Source organism: Chiloscyllium punctatum, chromosome 37, assembly GCF_047496795.1.
Source record: "Chiloscyllium punctatum isolate Juve2018m chromosome 37, sChiPun1.3, whole genome shotgun sequence".
Lineage (NCBI taxonomy): Eukaryota > Metazoa > Chordata > Chondrichthyes > Orectolobiformes > Hemiscylliidae > Chiloscyllium > Chiloscyllium punctatum.
The window spans coordinates 13,589,321-13,610,508 of NC_092775.1; the positions used below are offsets into that span (position 1 = coordinate 13,589,321).

Sequence of the window (21,188 nt, forward strand, 5' to 3'; positions counted from 1 at the left end):
TTTTTGTCATCTTAGTTTACAGCTTGTAAAAAAAAACCAAGCCCCAGCAAATTCCTCACACGAACAGGAAATCCTTAAGAGATCCTCGATCTGATGACGGTGGCTCAGTGGTTAGCACTGCTGCCTCACAGCACCAGGGACCTGGGTTCGATTCCAGCCTCAGGTGACTGTCTGTTTGGAGTTTGCACATTCTCCTTGTGACTGAGTGGGTTTCCTCCGGGTGCTCCAGTTACCTCCCACAGTGCAGAGACGTACAGGTCAGTGTGGATTGGCCATGCTAAATTGTGTTCAGGGATGTATAGGTTAGGTGCATTAGTCAGGGGTAAATATAGGCTAAGGGGAATGGGTCTGGGTGGGTTTCTCATTGGAGGGTTGGTGTGGACTTGTTGGGCTGAAGGGCCTGTTTCCACAGTGTAGGGTCTCTCTGGTTCTATGACTACCCTTCAGATGAGAATTCTGAACCAAGACCCAGACCTGCCCTGTCAGATGTACCCAAAACTTGGTATTATTTTGAAGGATCTGAGAAGAGTTCTCTCTGGCTGATGCTTATCCCTCAACCAACAAACCCTCTCGAGCATCAGTCTTCATGGGCGCAGATCAGATGTTGGTATTTTATCCATGTCAGAAATATTTAATTGGCCGTAAAGCAAGCTTGGAACACCTGAGGTCATGAAAGGTGCTACATAAATGCAACTATTATCTTTTGCATTTTTCCCTCAATAGTCTCTCATTGCATTCTTTGCTCGTGTGCAGTTCCTGTGCAAGCAATGTGATGTGATTTGACGTCTTCAGTAGGTTGCTGACCTGCACCTGGATGTGTAAAATAACGGTGTGACTTGCTGAATTATTAGGGCGGCATGATGGCTCGGTGGTTAGCACTGCTGCCTCATAGCACCGGAGTCCCAGGTTCGATTCCAGCCTCGGGTGACTGTTTGTGTGGGGTTTGCACATTCTCCCCGTGTCTGTGTGGGTTTCCTCCCACAGTCCAGAGATGTGCAGGTCAGGTGAATTGGCCACGCTAAATTACCCACAGTGTTAGGTGCATTAGTCAGAGGGAAATGGGTCTGGGTGGGTTATTCTTTGGAGGGTCCGTGTGGACTAGTTGGGCCGAAGGGCCTGTTTCCACACTGTAAGTAATTGAATAACAGCACAAGTCAGAGGTTTTTCCTCATGTTTTCACTCAGAGTGGTGGAGATCAGGAACTCACTGCCTTGTAAGGATGATAAAGGTGAAAGTCCTCATAACTTTCCAGAATTATTCAGATGTGCACTTGTGATACTAAGGCAAGCAAGGCTAGTGGCCAAGTGCTGGAAATGGGATTAGCAGAAGTGGTTGTTTTTGACAGGCACAGACTCGATGGGCTGAAGGGTCTGTTTCTATGCTGTAGACTTCTGTCACTGTAAAGACTAGAAATCGGGGCGTGCATCCTGTTATGTCTCTGTCGGGCTCAAAGGATATTGAGGGAGCAGGCAGGAGAATGGGGTTGAGAAATGTAGCAGCCGTGGAGCAGAAGCGATGGGCCGGTTGGTCTAATTCTGTCTTGTGGTCCTACATGCCTGAAGCTAATGCCTAAACTCAAAAAAAATGTTTCCTTCTTGTCTGTCAGCTTTTTGTTTGCGAGGGGAGAGAAGTTGCAGACACTGCACTCTGGTCAGCTCAGCAGTCCTGCTAATCCTGACAGCTCAGAAACAAAATCAATTCTGTGTTTGCTGTTGGGAGAGGTTTCTTTCTAGAATGGGGGTGGGAATGAGAAATCAAAGCACTTTCTATTTCCTGCAGTTTGCAGATGCCAAAATGTGCAGCACTGAAGCTTAGAGTGCAGTAAACTGACCCAAAGCAGCCCTCTGCATTCCTTAGACCTTGGGTGGAAGCTGTGAGGAAGGGACCAACAAGTGCAAGTCTAAATGTGGACAGGCCAGTCCGTTTGAGTTCATATCAGGAGGGAGTTGGCTTGTTTGTAGGCTTTGGGCTTGCCTTCTCTTTTGTCTGTGTCTCTTTAGTTAAAAGCTCCCTTCCCGTTAACAAGACAAATGGATTGACGTAGCTGACCCCCACTGTTGTGTCACATCGCTGCTGCTCGGTTTGGTGGCAGGCAGCTGCACAGAAGCTTGGGCTGTGAGAAAAGAATTTTAATGTATGCGACAGATTGCGTCCGTTGCAGAGAAATCCTGCAGCTCAAATGTCGACCGGAACATTTTGCAACCATTTCTTCCCCCTCTGGCCCAGGTGAGTCAATGTGGTATCCTTCATCCTTGATGCAGGACCGAGTGGGGGCGGGTAGGTGGGAAGGGTGTCAGTGCTGTGATTAGGCAATGACGTGCATGCATTTTTTAACAAATCCTAATTTTGCATGCGTTGTTATTTCCATAATGTAGCACCACAGTTGTAGACTCTGTTGTATTTTTGCAGAGAGATGAAGGGGGAGTGTGGGGAATTAAAACACAGAGTCAGTAGAACATCAGCAGAACACCACACATTATACCACTCCTTGTATCCAATGGCCTCCAGGTCAGGTATAGAGTGGGTTTAATTTCGAGCAATCCTCTCCGTAGTCCTGCTCCAAATCTTAACCCAATACTCAATAATTCGTTAATATCTATATTCCTCTGTGGGATAGGAGTGTCGTTAGCCAGGTTATCATTTGTTCTGTAATCCTAAAGGCCTTTAAAGTGGGGTGGAGGTATACCCACAATCTGCTGGAGAGGAAGGTCTCTGATTTTGACCCAGTGACTGTGAAGGAACGGTGATGTATTTCTGAATCAGGACGGTGAGTGGCTTGAGGAGGGGAAGTTGCCACTGTTCCTGTGTCTCTGCTGCCCCTTGACCTTGTGTCTGGGCAGTGTTGTGAGTCTTGGAAGGTGCTGTTGAAGGGGGCTTGGTGGGTTATGGCAGTGTGGACGGTACACGCTACTGACTGCACTGTGCCTTGGCAATGGAGCGAGCGGGTATTGGAGTTGATGAACAGAGTTCCACCCAAGTGAATGACGCCATCCAGGGCGGGGTGGAGCTTAGTTCTCTGGCGTTTCCGCCCCTTTCGCCAGCCGAGTCTGCAGCCTCATGCTGTGGTTGCACATTTTTACACAGCAGGATCCCAGATTGGACTCCTGGCTCCAGCAGTCAGGTTCAGTGTCCTTGCTGCTATCACTAGCTAGGGTCTCAAACTGGAAGTGTTAATGCTTCAGGCTTTCAGGAGGGAATTATATGAACATATGGTGTGCAAGGGGTATGGGGGAAAGGCAGGGCACTGGCAGTAGATGCTAGAACCAGGGCGGGCTGAATGGCCTCCTCTTGCACCATGATATGATTCTGTGATTCTCCCGAGGGCAGGATAGTGCAGTTCAATCACATCATGGTGCTAACTATCCAGGCCAGAGCTAAGTGTTGGGTTGTGTTGTACTGAAGGACTCTCATTGTTTTGGAAGTAAGGGACTGTTGCCGTTCTCCCCCACCCCGTCAAAAAGAGGCGGTCAGCTGTTTAGGAATGATAGTGAGGCTGGACAGTTGGTGTTTGCAGAATAGAGGGTAAGGTTGATGCCATCACACGGGCACTGAGTTTGTTGCCGTGAAGCATTTTTGTGATTTGTCTGCAGGCACAAGGGCCCTGCACATCGCTATTCCTCAACACGGTGGCTCAGTGGTTGGCACTGCTGCCTCACAGCGCCAGGGACTCTGGTTCCATTCCTGTCTGTGTGGAGTTTGCACATTCTCCCCGTGTCTGCGTGCGTTTCCCCCGGGTGCTCTGGTTTCCTCCCACAATCCAAAGATGGGCAGGTCAGGTGGATTGCCCGTAGTGTCCAGGGGATGTGTGGTTTAGGTGGCTTAGCCGTGGGGAATGCAGGGTTACAGGGATAGGGTAGGACTTGGGACTGGGTGGGCTGCTCTTGGGAGGGTTGGTGTAGACTGAATGGGCTGAATGGCCAGCTTCCACACTGGAGGGATTCTGTGTAATTCTAAGCTACTGGCAGCCAGAAAACCTGACTGCTTCGATCATGAATGGCGCTGCTTCAGTGATCCCTGGAAGGTGTATTCACGAACCACTGATGTTAGGAATCTTGAGCATTAAGACTCACACGTTGCCACCTCACTAACTTTATTGTTCTGTGGCCCAACAAAGGGCTGCTGCCAGAACCGCAGAAGCTTGCATTCATATAGCACCTTTAGCAAAGTGAAGCGTCAACTGGAACATTATCAAACAGAAACACAACAGATGAGGTATTGGGGGAGGCATTCAAAACCTTAAGAATACGAGCAGGAGGAGGCCATTCAGCCCCTCGGGGCCTGCTCTGTCATTTCATAAATCACAGCTGATCTCATCTTAGTTCCACCTTCCATCCTGCCCGCTCCCTTTAATCCATTACTCAGTTTTATAAAAATGTATCCTCTGTCTTCTCCTTAAACTTCTTAATTGTCCTGACATTGACTGCACTCTGGGAGAGAGAGTTTCACAATGTACGACCCTTTGACAGAAGTTGTTGTCCTCATCTGATAATCTTCAGCTACCAGTGATCAAAACCTGGAAGGGTCCACAAAAGATTTCCAACGATGTTGCCAGGGTTGGAGGATCTGAGCTACAGGGAGAGGCTGAACAGGCTGGGGCTGTTTTCCCTGGAGTGTCGGAGGCTGAGGGGTGACTTTATAAAAGTTTATAAAATCAGGAGGGGCATGGAGAGGGTGAATAGACAAAGTCTTTTCCCTGGGGTCGGGGAGTCCAGAACTAGAGGGCATAGGTTTAGGGTGAGAGGGGAAAGATATAAAAGGGACCTCAGGGGCAACTTTTTCTCCCAGAGGGTGGTGTGTGTATGGAATGAGCTGCCAGAGGAAGTGGTGGAGGCTGGTACAATTAGAGCATTTAAAAGGCAGCTGGATGGGTATATGAATAGAAAGGCAAAAGTGGGTGTTGCAGATGCTGGAGATTAGAGTCAAGATTAGAGTGGTGCTGGAAAAGCACAGCAGGTCAGGCAGCATCCGCGGAGCAGGAAAATCGACGTTTCGAGCAAAAGCCCTTCATCAGGAATGCCCGAAACGTCGCTTTTCCTGCTCCTCAGATGCTGCCTGACCTGCTGTGCTTTTCCAGCACCATTCTAGTCCTGAATAGGAAGTGCTGGCAAATGGGACGAGATTAATTTCGAATATCTGGTCGGCATGGGCGAGTTGGGCAGAAGGGTCTGTTTCCGCGCTGTACATCTCTATGACTGTAAGTAAGGAGACCAAAACCGTGGGCAGCATTGACTAATGCCTTGCACATTTGTCACGTTGGCCGATAGAGACTCTTTATGGATCATGTGAACGGAGTAAGGAGGTGGTGAGGATTAAGGAGGGAATCCCTGAGTTTTGAGCCAAGGCCAACGTGATTCTGAGTCCACGGGGCCAGGTTTGACAGGCAGCAGATGTTTGTCCATTGAGACAGAGGATCGTGCAAAGGAAAGCACTGGGGTTAAGTGCCTGGGTTGGGAACCACGCTGTCACGCTGGGAGTTCTACGCTCTGGCACAATGATCCACCAACTGATTCTAAGGAAATGATTCTAAAGGGATTGGAGCTTGCATTACCTCGGGGGATGGAACTGCAGGATTTTTGTTTAAATTGAGGAATGAAGTCATTTGAAAGCCAAAGTAAATAGTTTTTTATTCCCCATTTGGAAACTAACTTCAAAAGTTGTTTGGAGTTTGGATTGTTTCTCCCTGAGCAATCAAACCCCCACCTTCACCCTCCACTTGAGGAAGGAGCAGGAATGGTGAAAGTTCACTGGTGGAGGCACAGTTTATCCTTTATCACAGCTTCAGATCCATTTCATTGAATCAAAAGGAATGTAGTCCTTATTTAGGGGAAGGGAGAAAAAGCACATGGTGAACTCGTTGCCCGAGGGAAGAGCAAACTGGAGGAGGCAGGCAGCAGCAGGCACTTGACATGTGGGCACAGGTCAGCAATGAGGCTCCCGACAACACGCTCCCACAATTTCAGTTTCAGACTGGAATGGAGAGCAACTTTGATCCATTTGAAGCTTTTCAGACTCAGGGAAGGACAAGAGGTTTGTGTGAGAGCCATCAGCCTTTTAAGGAGACTGTCATCAGTTCATGGTAATTAGAAAAAGCTGCAGGATGTTTAATTTTGTTATTCTCTCCCCACCCCTTCTCTTCAAACAACAGTTAGTGGATGTGTGGCTGGAGTCAGTTTGCTGATTTAAAAACGGTTTCACTCCAGGGTGTGTTTGTGTGTGTGTGTGTGTGTGTGTGTGTGTGTGTGTGTGTGTGAGAGAGAGCGGGTGTGTGTGAGAGAGAGAGAGAGAGCGGGTGTGTGTGAGAGAGAGAGAGAGAGCGGGTGTGTGTGTGTGTGAGAGAGAGAGAGAGAGCGGGTGTGTGTGTGAGAGAGAGAGAGAGAGCGGGTGTGTGTGTGTGTGAGAGAGAGAGAGAGATGGGGGTGTGTGTGTGAGAGAGAGAGAGAGCGGGTGTGTGTGTGTGTGAGAGAGAGAGAGAGATGGGGGTGTGTGTGTGAGAGAGAGAGAGAGCGGGTGTGTGTGAGAGAGAGGGTGGGAGAGAGAGAGAGCAGGTGTGTGTGTGAGAGAGAGAGAGAGAGAGAGAGCGGGTGTGTGTGTGAGAGTGTGAGAGAGCGGGTGTGTGTGTGAGAGTGTGAGAGAGCAGGTGTGTGTGTGAGAGTGTGAGAGAGCGGGTGTGTGTGTGAGAGTGTGAGAGAGCGGGTGAGAGTGTGAGAGAGCAGGTGTGTGTGAGAGTGTGAAAGAGCGGGTGTGTGTGTGTGAGAGCGGGTGTGTGTGTGTGTGTGAGAGCGGGGGTGTGTGTGAGAGAGCGGGGGTGTGTGTGAGAGAGCGGGGGTGTGTGTGTGAGAGAGAGTGGGTGTGGGTGTGTGTGTGAGAGAGAGTGGGTGTGGGTGTGTGTGTGAGAGAGAGTGGGTGTGGGTGTGTGTGTGTGAGAGAGAGTGGGTGTGGGTGTGTGTGTGAGAGAGAGTGGGTGTGGGTGTGTGTGTGAGAGAGAGTGGGTGTGTGTGTGTGTGAGAGAGAGTGGGTGTGTGTGTGTGTGAGAGAGAGTGGGTGTGTGTGTGTGTGTGTGAGAGAGAGTGGGTGTGTGTGTGTGTGTGAGAGAGAGTGGGTGGGTGTGTGTGTGTGTGTGAGAGAGAGTGGGTGTGTGTGTGTGTGTGTGTGTGAGAGAGAGTGGGTGGGTGTGTGTGTGTGTGTGTGAGAGAGAGAGTGTGTGTGTGTGTGTGTGTGTGAGAGAGAGTGGGTGTGTGTGTGTGTGTGTGAGAGAGCGGGTGTGTGTGTGTGAGAGAGCGGGTGTGTGTGTGTGAGAGAGCGGGTGGGCGTGTGTGTGTGTGAGAGAGCAGGTGTGTGTGTGTGTGTGAGAGAGCGGGTGTGTGTGTGTGAGAGCGGGTGTGTGTGTGTGTGAGAGCGGGTGTGTGTGTGTGTGAGAGCGGGTGTGTGTGTGTGTGAGAGCGGGTGTGTGTGTGTGTGTGTGTGAGAGCGGGTGTGTGTGTGTGTGAGAGCGGGTGTGTGTGTGTGTGTGTGTGAGAGCGGGTGTGTGTGTGTGTGAGAGCGGGTGTGTGTGTGTGTGTGAGAGTGTGTGTGTGTGAGAGAGCGGGTGTGTGTGTGTGTGAGAGAGCGGGTGTGTGTGTGTGTGAGAGAGCGGGTGTGTGTGTGTGTGTGTGAGAGAGCGGGTGTGTGTGTGTGTGTGTGTGAGAGAGCGGGTGTGTGTGTGTGTGTGAGAGAGTGTGTGTGTGAGAGAGAGAGCGGGTGTGTGTGTGTGTGAGAGAGAGTGGGTGTGTGTGGGTGTGTGTGAGAGAGCGGGTGTGTGAGAGCGGGTGTGTGTGAGAGCGGGTGTGTGAGAGCGGGTGTGTGTGAGAGCGGGTGTGTGTGAGAGCGTGAGCGGGTGTGTGAGAGCGTGAGCGGGTGTGTGTGTGAGAGAGCGGGGGTGTGTGTGTGTGAGCGGGTGTGTGTGTGAGAGAGTGGGTGTGTGTGTGTGTGTGAGAGAGAGTGGGTGTGTGTGTGTGTGTGAGAGAGTGGGTGTGTGTGTGTGTGTGTGAGAGAGAGTGGGTGTGTGTGTGTGAGAGAGAGCGGGTGTGTGTGTGTGTGTGAGAGAGCGGGTGTGTGTGTGTGTGTGTGTGTGTGAGAGAGAGTGGGTGTGTGTGTGTGTGAGAGAGAGTGGGTGTGTGTGTGTGTGAGAGAGAGTGGGTGTGTGTGTGTGTGAGAGAGAGTGGGTGTGTGTGTGTGTGAGAGAGAGTGGGTGGGTGTGTGTGTGTGTGAGAGAGAGTGGGTGGGTGTGTGTGTGTGTGAGAGAGAGTGGGTGGGTGTGTGTGTGTGAGAGAGAGAGTGGGTGGGTGTGTGTGTGTGTGTGTGAGAGAGTGGGTGTGTGTGTGTGTGTGTGTGTGAGAGAGTGGGTGTGTGTGTGTGTGTGTGAGAGAGCGGGGGTGTGTGTGTGTGTGAGAGAGCGGGGGTGTGTGTGTGTGTGTGAGAGAGCGGGTGGGTGTGTGTGTGTGTGAGAGAGAGCGGGCGTGTGTGTGTGAGAGAGCGTGTGTGTGTGAGAGAGCGGGTGTGTGAGAGAGAGCGGGTGTGTGTGTGTGTGTGTGTGTGTGTGAGCGGGTGTGTGTGTGTGTGAGCGGGTGTGTGTGTGTGAGAGAGCGGGTGTGTGTGAGCGGGTGTGTGTGTGTGTGTGAGAGCGGGTGTGTGTGAGAGCAGGTGTGTGTGTGTGTGTGTGTGTGTGAGCGGGTGTGTGTGTGTGTGAGAGAGCGTGTGTGTGTGTGAGAGAGCGGGTGTGTGTGTGAGTGTGTGTGTGTGTGAGCGGGTGTGTGTGTGTGTGAGAGCGGGTGTGTGTGTGAGAGAGCGGGTGTGTGTGTGTGTGAGAGAGCGGGTGTGTGTGTGTGAGGGAGAGAGGGGGTGTGTGTGTGTGAGGGAGAGAGGGTGTGTGTGTGTGAGGGAGAGAGGGTGTGTGTGTGTGTGAGGGAGAGAGGGTGTGTGTGTGTGTGAGAGAGAGGGTGTGTGTGTGTGTGTGTGAGAGAGCGGGTGTGTGTGTGTGTGTGTGTGTGTGTGAGAGAGAGCGGGTGTGTGTGTGTGTGAGAGCGGGTGTGTGTGTGTGTGAGAGCGGGTGTGTGTGTGTGTGTGAGAGCGGGTGTGTGTGTGTGTGAGAGAGCGGGTGTGTGTGTGTGAGAGAGAGGGTGTGTGTGTGTGTGTGAGAGAGGGTGTGTGTGTGTGTGAGAGAGCGGGTGTGTGTGTGTGTGTGTGTGAGAGAGAGCGGGTGTGTGTGTGTGAGAGCGGGTGTGTGTGTGTGTGTGAGCGGGTGTGTGTGTGAGAGAGCGGGTGTGTGTGTGTGTGAGAGAGAGAGAGCGGGTGTGTGTGTGTGTGAGAGCGGGTGTGTGTGTGTGTGAGAGCGCGGATGTGTGTGTGTGTGAGAGAGAGAGAGCGGGTGTGTGTGTGTGTGTGAGAGCGCGGATGGGTGTGTGTGAGAGCAGGTGGGTGTGTGTGTGGTCTGTGTGTGTGAGGGTGTGTGTGTGTGTGTATGAGGGGGGGTGTGTGTGTGAGGGTGGGGTGTGTGTGTGTGTGTGAGAGCAGGTGTGTGTGAGAGCAAGTGTGTGTTTGTGTGTGTGAGAGCGGGGGTGTGTTTGTGTTTGAGTGGGTGTGTGTGAGAGCGGGGGTGTGTTTGTGTTTGAGTGAGTGGGTGTGTGTGAGAGAGAGCGTGTGTGTGTGTGTGAGTGAGTGGGTGTGTGTGAGAGAGAGCGTGTGTGTGTGTGTGAGTGAGTGGGTGTGTGTGAGAGAGAGCGTGTGTGTGTGAGAGGGCGGGTGGGTGTGTGAGTGAGAGCGCGGGTGGGTGTGTGTGTGAGAGCGCGCGGGTGTGTGTGTGTGAGAGAGCAGGTGTGTGTGTATGAGAGAGCGGGCGGGTGTGTGTGAGAGCAGGTGTGTGTGTGTGTGAGAGCGTGGATGAGTGTGTGTGTGAAAGAGAGCGGGCGGGTGTGTGTGTGAGAGAGCGGGCGGGTGTGTGTGTGTGAGAGCGGGTGTGTGTGAGAGCGGGTGTGTGTGAGAGCGGGGGTGTGTGTGTGTGTGAGAGCGGGTGTGTGTGTGTGTGTGAGAGCGGGTGTGTGTGTGTGTGAGAGAGCGTGTGTGTGTGTGTGAGAGTGAGAGAGCGGGTGTGTGTGTGTGTGAGAGAGCGGGTGGGTGTGTGTGTGTGTGAGAGAGAGCGGGTGTGTGTGTGAGAGCGGGGGTGTGTGTGAGAGCGGGTGTGTGTGTGTGTGAGAGAGCGGGTGTGTGTGTGTGTGAGAGAGCGGGTGTGTGTGTGTGTGAGAGAGCGGGTGTGTGTGTGTGTGAGAGCGGGTGTGTGTGTGAGAGCGGGTGTGTGTGTGTGTGAGAGAGCGGGTGTGTGTGTGTGTGTGAGCGGGTGTGTGTGTGTGTGAGCGGGTGTGTGTGTGTGAGCGGGTGTGTGTGTGTGAGAGCGGGTGTGTGTGTGAGAGCGCGGATGGGTGTGTGTGTGTGAGAGAGAGAGGGTGGGTGTGTGTGAGAGCGTGGATGAGTGTGTGTGTGAGAGAGATCGGGTGTGTGTGTGGTCTGTGTGTGTGAGAGAGAGCGTGTGTGTGTGTGGTCTGTGTGTGTGAGGGTGTGTGTGTGTGTATGAGGGGGGGTGTGTGTGTGAGGGTGGGGTGTGTGTGTGTGAGAGCAAGTGTGTGTTTGTGTGTGTGAGAGCAGGTGTGTGTGTGTGAGAGCGGGGGTGTGTTTGAGTGAGTGGGTGTGTGTGAGAGAGAGCGTGTGTGTGTGTGTGAGTGAGCGGGTGTGTGTGAGAGGGCGGGTGTGTGTGTGGGAGAGCGGGTGGGTGTGTGTGTGTGTGTGTGTGAGAGAGAGAGCGGGGGTGTGTGTGTGTGTGTGAGAGAGAGCGGGTGGGTGTGTGTGTGAAAGAGCAGGTGTGTGTGTGGTCTGTGTGTGTGAGGGTGTGTGTGTGTGTGTGTGAGGGTGGGGTGTGTGTGTGTGAGGGTGGGGTGTGTGTGTGTGAGAGCAGGTGTGTGTGTGTGTGAGAGCAAGTGTGTGTTTGTGTGTGTGAGAGCAGGTGTGTGTGTGTGAGAGCGGGGGTGTGTTTGTGTTTGAGTGGGTGTGTGTGAGAGCGGGGGTGTGTTTGTGTTTGAGTGAGTGGGTGTGTGTGAGAGAGAGCGTGTGTGTGTGTGTGTGTGAGAGAGCGTGTGTGTGTGTGAGAGGGCAGGTGTGTGTGCGTGAGAGCAGGGGTGTGTGTGTGACAGAGAGCAGGTGTGTGAGAGTGTGGGTGTGTGTGAGAGGGAGCGGGTGTGTGTGAGAGCTGGTGCGTGTGTCTGTGTGTGAGAGTTGGTGCGTGTGTGTGTGTGAGAGAGCAGGTGTGTGTGTGAGCGCGGGTGCATGGGTATGTGTGTGTGTGTGTGTGTGTGTGAGTGGGTGCATGTGGGTGTGTGAGAGAGCGGGGGGGTGTCTCTGTGTGTGAGCGAATGCGTGTGTCTGTGTGAGAGAGAGTGGGTGGGTGCCTGTGTGAGAGAGTGGGTGGGTGCCTGTGTGAGAGAGTGGGTGGGTGCCTGTGTGAGAGAGTGGGGGAGTGTGTGTGAGTGAGAGAGGGAGTGTGGTGGGGGGGGAGGGGGGGGGGAGGGTGTGTGTGTGAGAGACCACATTACCAAAAGGATGTAGACGCTTTGGAGAGGGTGCAGAGAAGGTTTACGAGGATGTTGCCTGGTATGGCAGGTGCTAGTTATGAAGAGAGGTTGAGTAGGTTAGGTTTATTTTTATTAGAAAAAAGGAGATTGAGGGGGGACCTGATTGAGGTTTACAAAATCATGAAGGGTATAGACAGGGTGGATAGAGACAAGCTTTTTCCCAGGGTGCTGGATTCGATAATGAGAGGTCATGTTTACAAGGTGAGAGGTGGAAAGTTTAAGGGGGATACACGTGGTAAGTACTTCACACAGAGGGTGGTGGGTGTTTGGAACACGTTGCCAGCAGAGGTGGGAGAGGCAGGCACGGTAGGTTCATTTAAGATGCGTCTGGACAGATGCACGAGTAGGTGGAGAGGGATACAGATGCTTAGGAAATGACCGACAGGTTTAGACAATACATTTGGATCGGCTCAGGCTTGGAGGGCCGAAGGGCCTGTTCCTGGGCTATAAATTTTCTTTGTTCTTTGAGAGTGTGTGTGTGCATGTGCGTGTGTGTACTGAGATCACTGGGTATCCAGGTAATCTGTGAAGGTGGGGGAATTACACGAATACCGTTGCTTTCTGGTGTAAGGGCTAACGAAATGATTTCATTTACCAGCCAACAACGCAAGATACACTCTGTCTCAGACTTGCGTAGCAATCCTGTTAGACCAGTAGGTAATCGTGTCCCAGAAGCCCCCTCTTCTCTTCCCCCCTCCGATGCTGTGCACTTTTTGCCAGACCCCAGGAAATATTCCATCCCAATGTGTTGGAAACATGTGCGGTTTTACCGGAGCGGCTGTATTTCTGAGGAAGGATCAGTTTCCTCCAGTGTGTTAGGGAAGGTAATGGGTGGACTAGTGAGCAAATTTGCAGACTGTACCCTGACCAGATCACCTGTGTGATGAGTTAGCCTTGGCAACGTGTTTCTCGGTAACTTGCTCAAACACACACACACCCCAAACATCCCCCACCCACTCTGCTTTCAGTCTGTGTCGTGAAACTTTTATCCTTTGATCCTAGCTGGTAAGGGTCTTAGGTTGTGTTTGTTGGACATGAATGGAGTTAAACTAGGCTATGATGTTTTTCTCATTCCCTCAGCAGTTGGCGTCTAGACTCGCACAGAGGGGATGAGCACTTGGGTCAAGTGCAAGCAAAGCCATTTTCCAGCATAAACTGGTGTGATCAAGCCCATCTTCCTCTGTAGTAGCTCACCAAGTTGACGATGTGGGGAGTTGGGGAGCAGCGAATTTTGTCGTGCCAGACATTAACAATACTCCAGTTTTGCTGGAAGGCTTCCTGTAATTCTTCCAGCTGTAATTGAAGAAGAGTATCAATTAGTTCCTCATTCCTCAGCTGTTTCTCTTAAAGCTTCGAAACAGTTGGTACGAGGCATCCGCTGGTCAGAGTTCAGCATGGTCACCCCTGCCCCTAACTCTCACCTCGTTCACTGTGTTCTTCAATTCCGCCCCCCCCCCCCCCCACCTTTTTTCTTTTCCTCCTCTTCCCACCCGTCGCTCCAAACCAGTGGTCTACTGGAGTTTGCAGCAATCTGCATGTCCACGCTCTGAGCCTTGGCTGTAGAATATTCGGACCTAATCCCCACTCACAGCCTACGTCAGAGCTGCAGATTTAATAAATCCAGGGTTCAGATACAATTAGAATTTAAAAAAAAATCTATTCATTCCCGAGATGAGGGCGTTGCTGGGGGAGGAGTGGAAATTAGCATCCTGATTTTGTAGGCAGGGTCCTGTAGAACTTGCTGGACAAGTCATTGCCAACATAGGACTTGCTCTTCCACCCAGGCCCAGCAGTAGAGTGGGGGGGATGGACAAAAGACCCATGTCATGTAAAGTGGGTTCTTGTCCCATCCAGGTTTCTGACTGCAGCTTCACTGTTTTCAGTTTCGGAACTGTTGATGACAGAACGGAAACACAGAAACCTTCCAAACATTGCCCATTGCAATTATTCAACTGTTACGGTACTTCCCTGGTTAATCTCAGTCTCACAGTCAGGGGACCGGAATGGGTGGAACAAAAATAAAACGACACCGCTCTTAAATGCAGGGCTCCTGGGAAAAGTGTGTGAGAGTCTGTGCACTTTGCCCTTGGAGAGACACACACCAAGATATGAAAGCGTTTAATACTCTACACAGCTCCCAGTTGCACACACAGGAAATGGACGTTTTTGCAAAGGGATTTTTATTTTTTGTTTGACCCACCTCATTGATTCTGGCCTTTCATGAGGAGACCATTCCAGCTTTGATCGCTGTGGTTTTGATGACATTTTGAACAGCTTTGGGTTTATTACGTTTTTGGTTTTGGTAACTTGCAATTCTGCTCCTTGTTTTGTAATGGAAAGTATTTGGTATTTGCTTTTAGTTTAGGGTTGGAAGAGTGAGGTCCCTTTGGGAGCATCCAAACTCACTAAGCAGCTGATAGAATGTGAGTTGGCAGCTAGTGGAATGCAGTGTGACCTGTCCATATCACGTTTTACCATGTGTTGAGAGTGTTGAATGAAAACTCAAATTGTTGCCAATCTGAGTCTTTGGAACAAGTACTTGTAAAAAGAGTTAACTACAATATAGAATATTCCTGCACTGAGTATTGCATTAATTATGTCTTTAAAGCATCCAATAATGGCTGCCTTGCTCCACCTTGTGACGATGATAGTCAGGAGAGAGACAGAGCAAGGATGAAAGGAATGTGTCTGATTGGAAGAATAGTACAAATAGTGTTTGCTAGAAATCTGCACAGAGACGTCAACAGCTGATTTGATTTGATTTATTGTTGTTATATGTACCGGTATACAGTGAAAAGTGTTGTTTTGCATGCTGTATAGGCAGATCATATCATTTAAAGTGCATCAGGGTCGTAGAACAGAGTGCAGAATGCAGTGTTACAGCCGCAGAGGAGGTGCAGAGAGAGAGATCAGAATTAACGTTTGAGAGATGTATTTTAAAGTCTGATAACAGCGGGGAAGGAGTTGCTCTTGAATCTGTTTGTACGCGCATTCAGCCTTTTATATCTCCCGCCCAATGGAAGAGGTTGGAAGGGAGCGTAGCCAGGGTGGGAGGGGTATTTGATTATTATTAGTTGTTCTCCCGAGACAGCGGGAGGTGTAGATGGAGCCAGTGGATGGAAAGCTGGTTTGCGTGATGGGACTGTGTTCATGACTGTCTGTAGTTTCTTGTCCTGGGAAGAGCAGTTGGCCATATTGTTCACCGTGTGATAATAACTTGGATGAAGCAAGCAATCAATTTAAGATTGTCTATCAGACTTAGAACAGGAGACATTTGCACGCATTGGAAACTGTGTTTATCAACACAGTGGTCCCTGTTCTTTGCAGACAAAACGAATGTACAGCAACAGCCATTCTGTGGTTCATCCTGAGAAGTATTCTATGATCGATCAGAGTGAAGCTGCCTGGTTTAAATTTAAACAGAGCTTGGCAATTAACTTATCAATCATCAAATAACTGGAGCATCCTTCGTGGTAACACCTCTATGAATCAAGAGTCCACTTGCCAGCACTCTCTTCTTGTACAAAATAAAACATTGTTTCCTTTATCTTGACATTATCGCAAATGTCTTGATGAGATGGAAAGCTTTCGACAAAACATGACCTTTTTTGGCTGTGTTAAAGGTGCACTTCCTTGGAAGAAACACAAGAAATGATTGAAAGGTTAAAACATGAGGATGACTGCATTGACTTGGCTTGGTTTCACTACTTGAGGGATGATTGGATAAAGGTGTTGGTAACAATGAGGTGATTAAGGAACTATTGCTGTGGTGGGAGAATCAAAATCAAGAGGGCATCATCTTGAAGTGAGAGCAAGGCCAAGGAGGAGGGAATGTTGCCATGGTTCCAAACTCGGTGCAGTGAAATGTACTGAGGTAGATGGGCCTCTCTGTTCTTACTGGCACCAATCCAGTCTGGGCTGTTTTTGCAGAGTGCAGGCTTAGAATTCTTCACACAATCAGGTACAGATCTGATCGCTGGTCAGTTTGAGAGTTGAAACATTTGTGTGCTTCATAAAAGATGTGATGAGAGTAGCATTTACTGTACAAGGGCATACGAACAAGGAACAAGACTAGGCCACAGCCTGCCCTTCAAACCTGCTCTGCTATTCAGTAAGATCATGTTTGATCTGATTTTAACCTCCCCTTAATGTTACTGCATACCCCTGAATCTTCCACCCCCCCCGCCCGCCCCGCGGTAATCTAGAATCTATCTACCTCAGCCTTAAAACCAAATATGGAAAGATTCTGCCTTTTGAGGAAGGGAGTTCCAAAGACTGATTGTGAAGGGAATAGATAAGATAGAAGCAGAGAGATTGTGTCTATTGGCGGGTGAAACTAGGACTAGTGAACATAGCCTCCAAATAAGGGGGGAGCAGATTAAGGACAGAGTTCAGGAGGAACTTCTTCACCCAGAGGATTGTGAATCTGTGGGATTTGCCGCCCAGTGAAGCAGTTGAGGCTACTTTGTTGAATGTTTTTAAGGCAAAGATAGATTTTTGAACAGTGACGGAATTAAGGGTTACGGTGAGAGGGTGGGTAAGTGGAGCTGAGGCCATGAAAAGGTCAGCCATGATCTTATTGAATGGTGGAGCGGGCTCGAGGGGTCAGACGGCCTACTCCTGCTCCTAGGTCTTATCTTCTGACAACCCTCTGAATGGAAAAAAAAATGTATCCTCTCTCTGTCTTAAATGGGCAACTCCTTATTTCTAAATAATGACGAACTCTGTTAGTGAGGGGAAGGGAGAATAAATTGAGGAGGGTCACCATATTATTTGAGAGAGTGCAAAGGTGCAACTAAGTACAGGTGAGGCAACTAAAGCCCATGGTGTACATGTATTGTCTCAAAGCTGCAAATGATTCCGAGTCTAATGATTCGTGGATTCTGGGCATGTGGCAGTGACGTGAGAATGTTAAAATAGAGTTGAAGACTCTTTGAGGTGATTTGGTTTTCCAGTCTCAAGAATGACGATGAGCCACTCAGTTAAGATAGTTACTGAAACTTATCAAGTGATCCCTGGTTTTATCTTTATTCTGCCCTGTTTTAATGTCTGTCTGATAATCCATCCTCACTCCTTCCATCCTGTCCTCCTGCTCCTCTGCAGTTTATAGAGTCATGACCCTTCAGTCCAACACATCCATGCTGACCAAGTTTCCCAAACAAAACTAGCCCCACTTGCCTGCATTTGCCCCACATGCCTCTAAACCTTTCCTAATTTATGTACCTGTCCAAATGTATTTCCAATGTTGTAACTGTACCTGCATCTTCCACTTCCCCTAGCAGTCCATTCCACATATGAACCACTCTGTGTGAAAAGGTTGCCTCTCGTGTCATTTTTAAATCTTTCTATGCCCCCTGGTTTTCAATCATTCCACCACAGGGACTCCACTTGAAACCCTCACTTCCTCTGAGATACTTCCGCAATCCCACCCCTTTACTCATGTCTTTGGTCACCTGTTTCATTAACTTGAAAGGGTTCAGAAAAGATTTACAAGAATGTTGCCAAGGTCGAAGGATTTGAACTATAGGGAGAGGCTGAACAGGCTGGGGCTGTTTTCCCTGGAGTGTCAGAGCCTGAGGGGTGACCTTATAGAGGTTTATAAAATCACGAGGGGCATGGATAGGATAAATACACAAGGTCTTTTCCCTGGGATGGGGGAGTCCAGAAATAGAGGGCATAGGTTTAGGGTGAGAGGGGAAAGATATAAAAGAGATATAAGGGGCAACTTTTTCACACAGAGGGTGGTACATGTATGGAATGAGCTGCCAGAGGAAGTGGTGGAGGCTGGTACAATTGCAACATTTAAAAGGCACCTGAATGGGTATATGAATAGGAAGGGTTTAGAGGGATATGGGCCAAATGCTGGCAAATGAGACTAGATTAGATTGGGATATCTGGTCGGCATGGATGAGTTGGACTGAAGGGTCTGTTTCCCGTGCTGAACATCTCCATGAATTTATCTCGACACCTGTCATGATTTGCCTTTGAAGTACTTAGCTGCATTTCCGTACCCTGGGTATAAACATATGTTGTTGTTGCACCAAGGTTCTGCCCGTGATTTGGATAAGTGAGGAGTAGCTGCGAGTGATTGGTGCATACTCCCAGGACATGTGGAGCATACACTAGACCCTATGGAGTCTGAGCCTGACAGCAAGTTGTAGTGGATTTATCATTTGTTTGAACAAACTGCAGAGTTAAATTATTTGCTGTCTTCCCTCTTAGCTCCAGTAGCCTGGAGCAAAGTGACCTTTCCCTCCCCAGCCTGTCACATGGTTTCAGGCCTCTTGCTTCGGATGAGACAATCAAGTGTGGACTTGACCCTGGCCCACTGCAACGCATGTTAACTAAATTCCTCTTTCTCCCACACGTCACAGCCAGCAGAGACTGATGACCGACACACCGTGCCCAAGCTGGGGATTGTCAGCTTTGTAAGCGTCGAGCTAAAAGTGCAGTCGTGGGGCAGAGAGAAGCTTCTGTTTCTTAAGGAGAGATAGATGTGCAAGTGAAGAAGCAGTTTGTTAATGGTTATGGCGCGTTAACTCACGAAAGCAAGCGACAGGTCAGAATTGTCCGGTTTCTTCAGTGTCGCTGGTGGGACAAAGAGTCATTGGGCCACTTACTAATTCCAGAGTTTCTATTTATATCTTTTTGCATTTGAATGGGGAGTACTGCTTCAAATGAATCAACACAAGTCAAACGGTCTGATGTTCACTTCCTGTGCTGTGTTGGCAGGTTGTTGTTTTTGATTTGGATCAGCTGCACTCCGGTACAATTGTTAACTGTGTGTATTTTGATTTTAAGGTTCTGTTCCGGGTGTTTTTAACGCTCAGCGATGTGAGTTGTGTGATGCTAAATGTGACCTTTGTCATCTTCCTCAGGTCCAACTCCCCGTGGCAGCCTTCCCCAGGCACCAAGGCAGCGATGCTGGTGAAGGTCGACAGCGGAACGAGCTCCGTCTCTACCCAGCAGCAGAGCTCCCCTCCGGTCACCGGCCAGAGAGCCGTCCAGCCAAGCAAGGCCGTGGGTCAGGCCCAGCAGCCAGGCTGTTTCCCGCTGGGCAGTAAAACAGCGGGGTGCCCCCTCGAACCCAAGCCCTCCCTGCATCTGAAGAAGACAGAGAACGGCGGCTTCTGCCTCGTTTTGACCAGCGTCCCCCCGTGCCAGGCTTCCCAGAAGGCTCAACCGGGCCCGGCCAGGCCTCTGTCCCCGAAGTGCGCCTCCTCGGCTCCCATTTACGACGAGCCCCCCATCGAGTCGCCCATTTACGACGAGCCCCCCATGGAGGTGGACCAAGGGAGCGGGCCCGGTGCCGAATCCGGGCCTCACCGGGCTGGAGCGGGCCAGGCCTCTGACAGAGGGCCTCAGGTGACCAAGCTGCTCCAGGGCCCCGGTTACCAGCAGCAGCTCGTCGCCAGGCACGCCAGGAAGCCATCCAGTACGGAGTACAGCCCGGCTGGGAGGGAGTACATCAAGCAGATGGTGAACATTGACCCGTCCTCGAAGCAGGCAGCCCCCTCCTCCTCCTCCGACTGCGACAGCGCAGGCCGACTCCCAGCGGTAGCCCCTTTACTGGCCAAGGATAGCAACAGGCAGCCGTGGAAGGCCCTGGATGTGAACTCAGTGAAGGGTGCCGAGCTGCACAGTCGCCAGAGCAGCGTGCAGTCTCAGGAGTACCCCACCTCCGTGGTCAGCCACCAGGACTCTGGCTACTCCACCGGCCCCTCGCCCAGCCTCAGGAGGAGGAAAGGGAGGAAGACGGTGGCGGGCCAGGCCAGGCCGGGCTCTCTGGGCAGCAGCAGCGAGCTCAACGTTCTGAACGAGAAGCTGATGGCAGAGATGCGGGCGGTGGTGGGTCGGACAGTGACCGCAGGGGTCCAGGGGAGCCGGTCCAGCCTGAACGCCGACTTGGCCGAGAGCTGCATTCTGGCCGACATCCACAAGATCCGGCTGCAGTCTGAGGGCCGTCACCTCAGGCAGTACACCGCCCGCGGCTCCAAGGAAGACATTGTGGCCAGCAACCGGTCGCTGCACAAGTTGGGGGCGGACATGCGAGCCTCGGTCGACAGCGAGTTGTCCTCGCGGCAGGAAGTCATCCGTCAGAAAAGGACATTTGAAAAGGTGGACTTTTCCAGCCATTCATTGGAAAGAAGCTTGACGAGTCAGATTAGTCTGTCTCTCCCGAGTCCCGTTCGGAACCAGCCACAGGTAGGGGACGATCGACTCTGTGCTTTTTATGTAATGTTGGCAGGTCGTTGTTTAATGTGGTTCCAGTGAGAAGGTGTTGCATGAGTCAAGCCACTGTTGGAGATGGAGGTGATGGCCTAGTGGTATTATCACGAGACTCCTCCATCGAGAGTCATAGAGTCCCACAGCATGGAGAACAGGCCCTTTGGCCCAAACTGGTCCGTGCAGATCCCCAAAATGGCTTACCCCATTCCCCTGCACTTGGCCTATGGGAGGAAACTGGAGCACTCGGAGGAAACCCACGCAGACACTGGGAGAATGTGCAGACTCCACACAGACAGTTCTCCGAGGTGGGAATTGAACCTGGGACCCTGGTGCTGTGAAGCCCATCTCCTTCTAAAGTTTTCCTATCCGTGTATTATTTATCCAAATGCTTTTTAAATGTTGTTAATGTACTCGCCTCAACCACTTCTGCTGGCAGCTCATTCCATATGCGTACCACCCTCTGTGTAAATTAAGTTGCCCCTCAGGTTCCCTTTTATTCCTTCCCCTCTAACCTTAAACTGATACCCTCTGGTCCTCAATTCCCCACCCTTAGGAAATGGACTGAGTGCATGCGCCCTTCCATACCTTTCGTGATCTTATACACCTCTATAAGGTGTATAAGGGGCGGCACGGTGGCTCAGTGGTTAGCACTGCTGCCTCACAGCACCAGGGACTTGGGTTCAATTCCCACCTCGGAGAACTGACTGTGTGGAGTCTGCACATTCTCCCCGTGTCTGCGTGGGTTTCCTCCGAGTGCTCCGGTTTCCTCCCATAGTCCAAAGATGTGCAGGTCAGGTGAATTGGCCATGCTAAATTGCCCGTAGTGATAGGTGCATTAGTCAGGAGTAAATGTAGGGGAACGGGTCTGGGTGCGTTGCTCTTCGGAGGGTCGGTGTGGACTTATTGGGCCGAAGGGCCTGTTTCCACACTGTAGGGAATCAAATCTAATCCATGTCCTGTGCTCTAACTTCTCCCTATAACTCAGACCCTCGAGTCCTGGCAACATCCTTGGAAACTTTTTCGGCACTCTTTCCGGTTTAATAACGTCCTTCCCATAACAAAGTGACCAGAACGGAACACAGTACTCTAAGTGCAGCGTCACCAATGTCCTGTACAACTGCAACATAACTTCCCAACTGCTACACTCAGTGCCCTGACTGATGAAGGCCTGTGTCCCAAAAGCCTTCTTCACCACCCTGTCGATCTTTGACTCCACTTTCAGATAACCGTGCACCTGAACTCCAACGTCGCTCTGTTCCACCCTACCATTCACCATGAAACTCCTACCTTGATTTGACTTTCCAA

The 21,188-nt window shown here is 50.8% G+C and overlaps 1 protein-coding gene across 5 annotated transcripts in view; it reads left to right on the forward strand.

The window, feature by feature from the left end:
* The window catches only part of LOC140462878 (rho GTPase-activating protein 39-like), a 203,923-nt gene that overhangs the window by 144,321 nt on the left and 38,414 nt on the right, over positions 1 to 21,188 (forward strand). For 3 of the 5 annotated variants that reach the window (XM_072556292.1, XM_072556294.1, XM_072556293.1), the window contains exon 3: positions 18,533 to 19,859. In XM_072556292.1, coding sequence (XP_072412393.1) covers positions 18,533 to 19,859 — 1,327 coding nt within the window. Of the gene's footprint in view, positions 1 to 2,111; positions 2,227 to 18,297; positions 18,387 to 18,532; positions 19,860 to 21,188 lie in introns of those variants that run through there. The other 2 variants (XM_072556296.1, XM_072556295.1) reach the window with 2 other exon arrangements.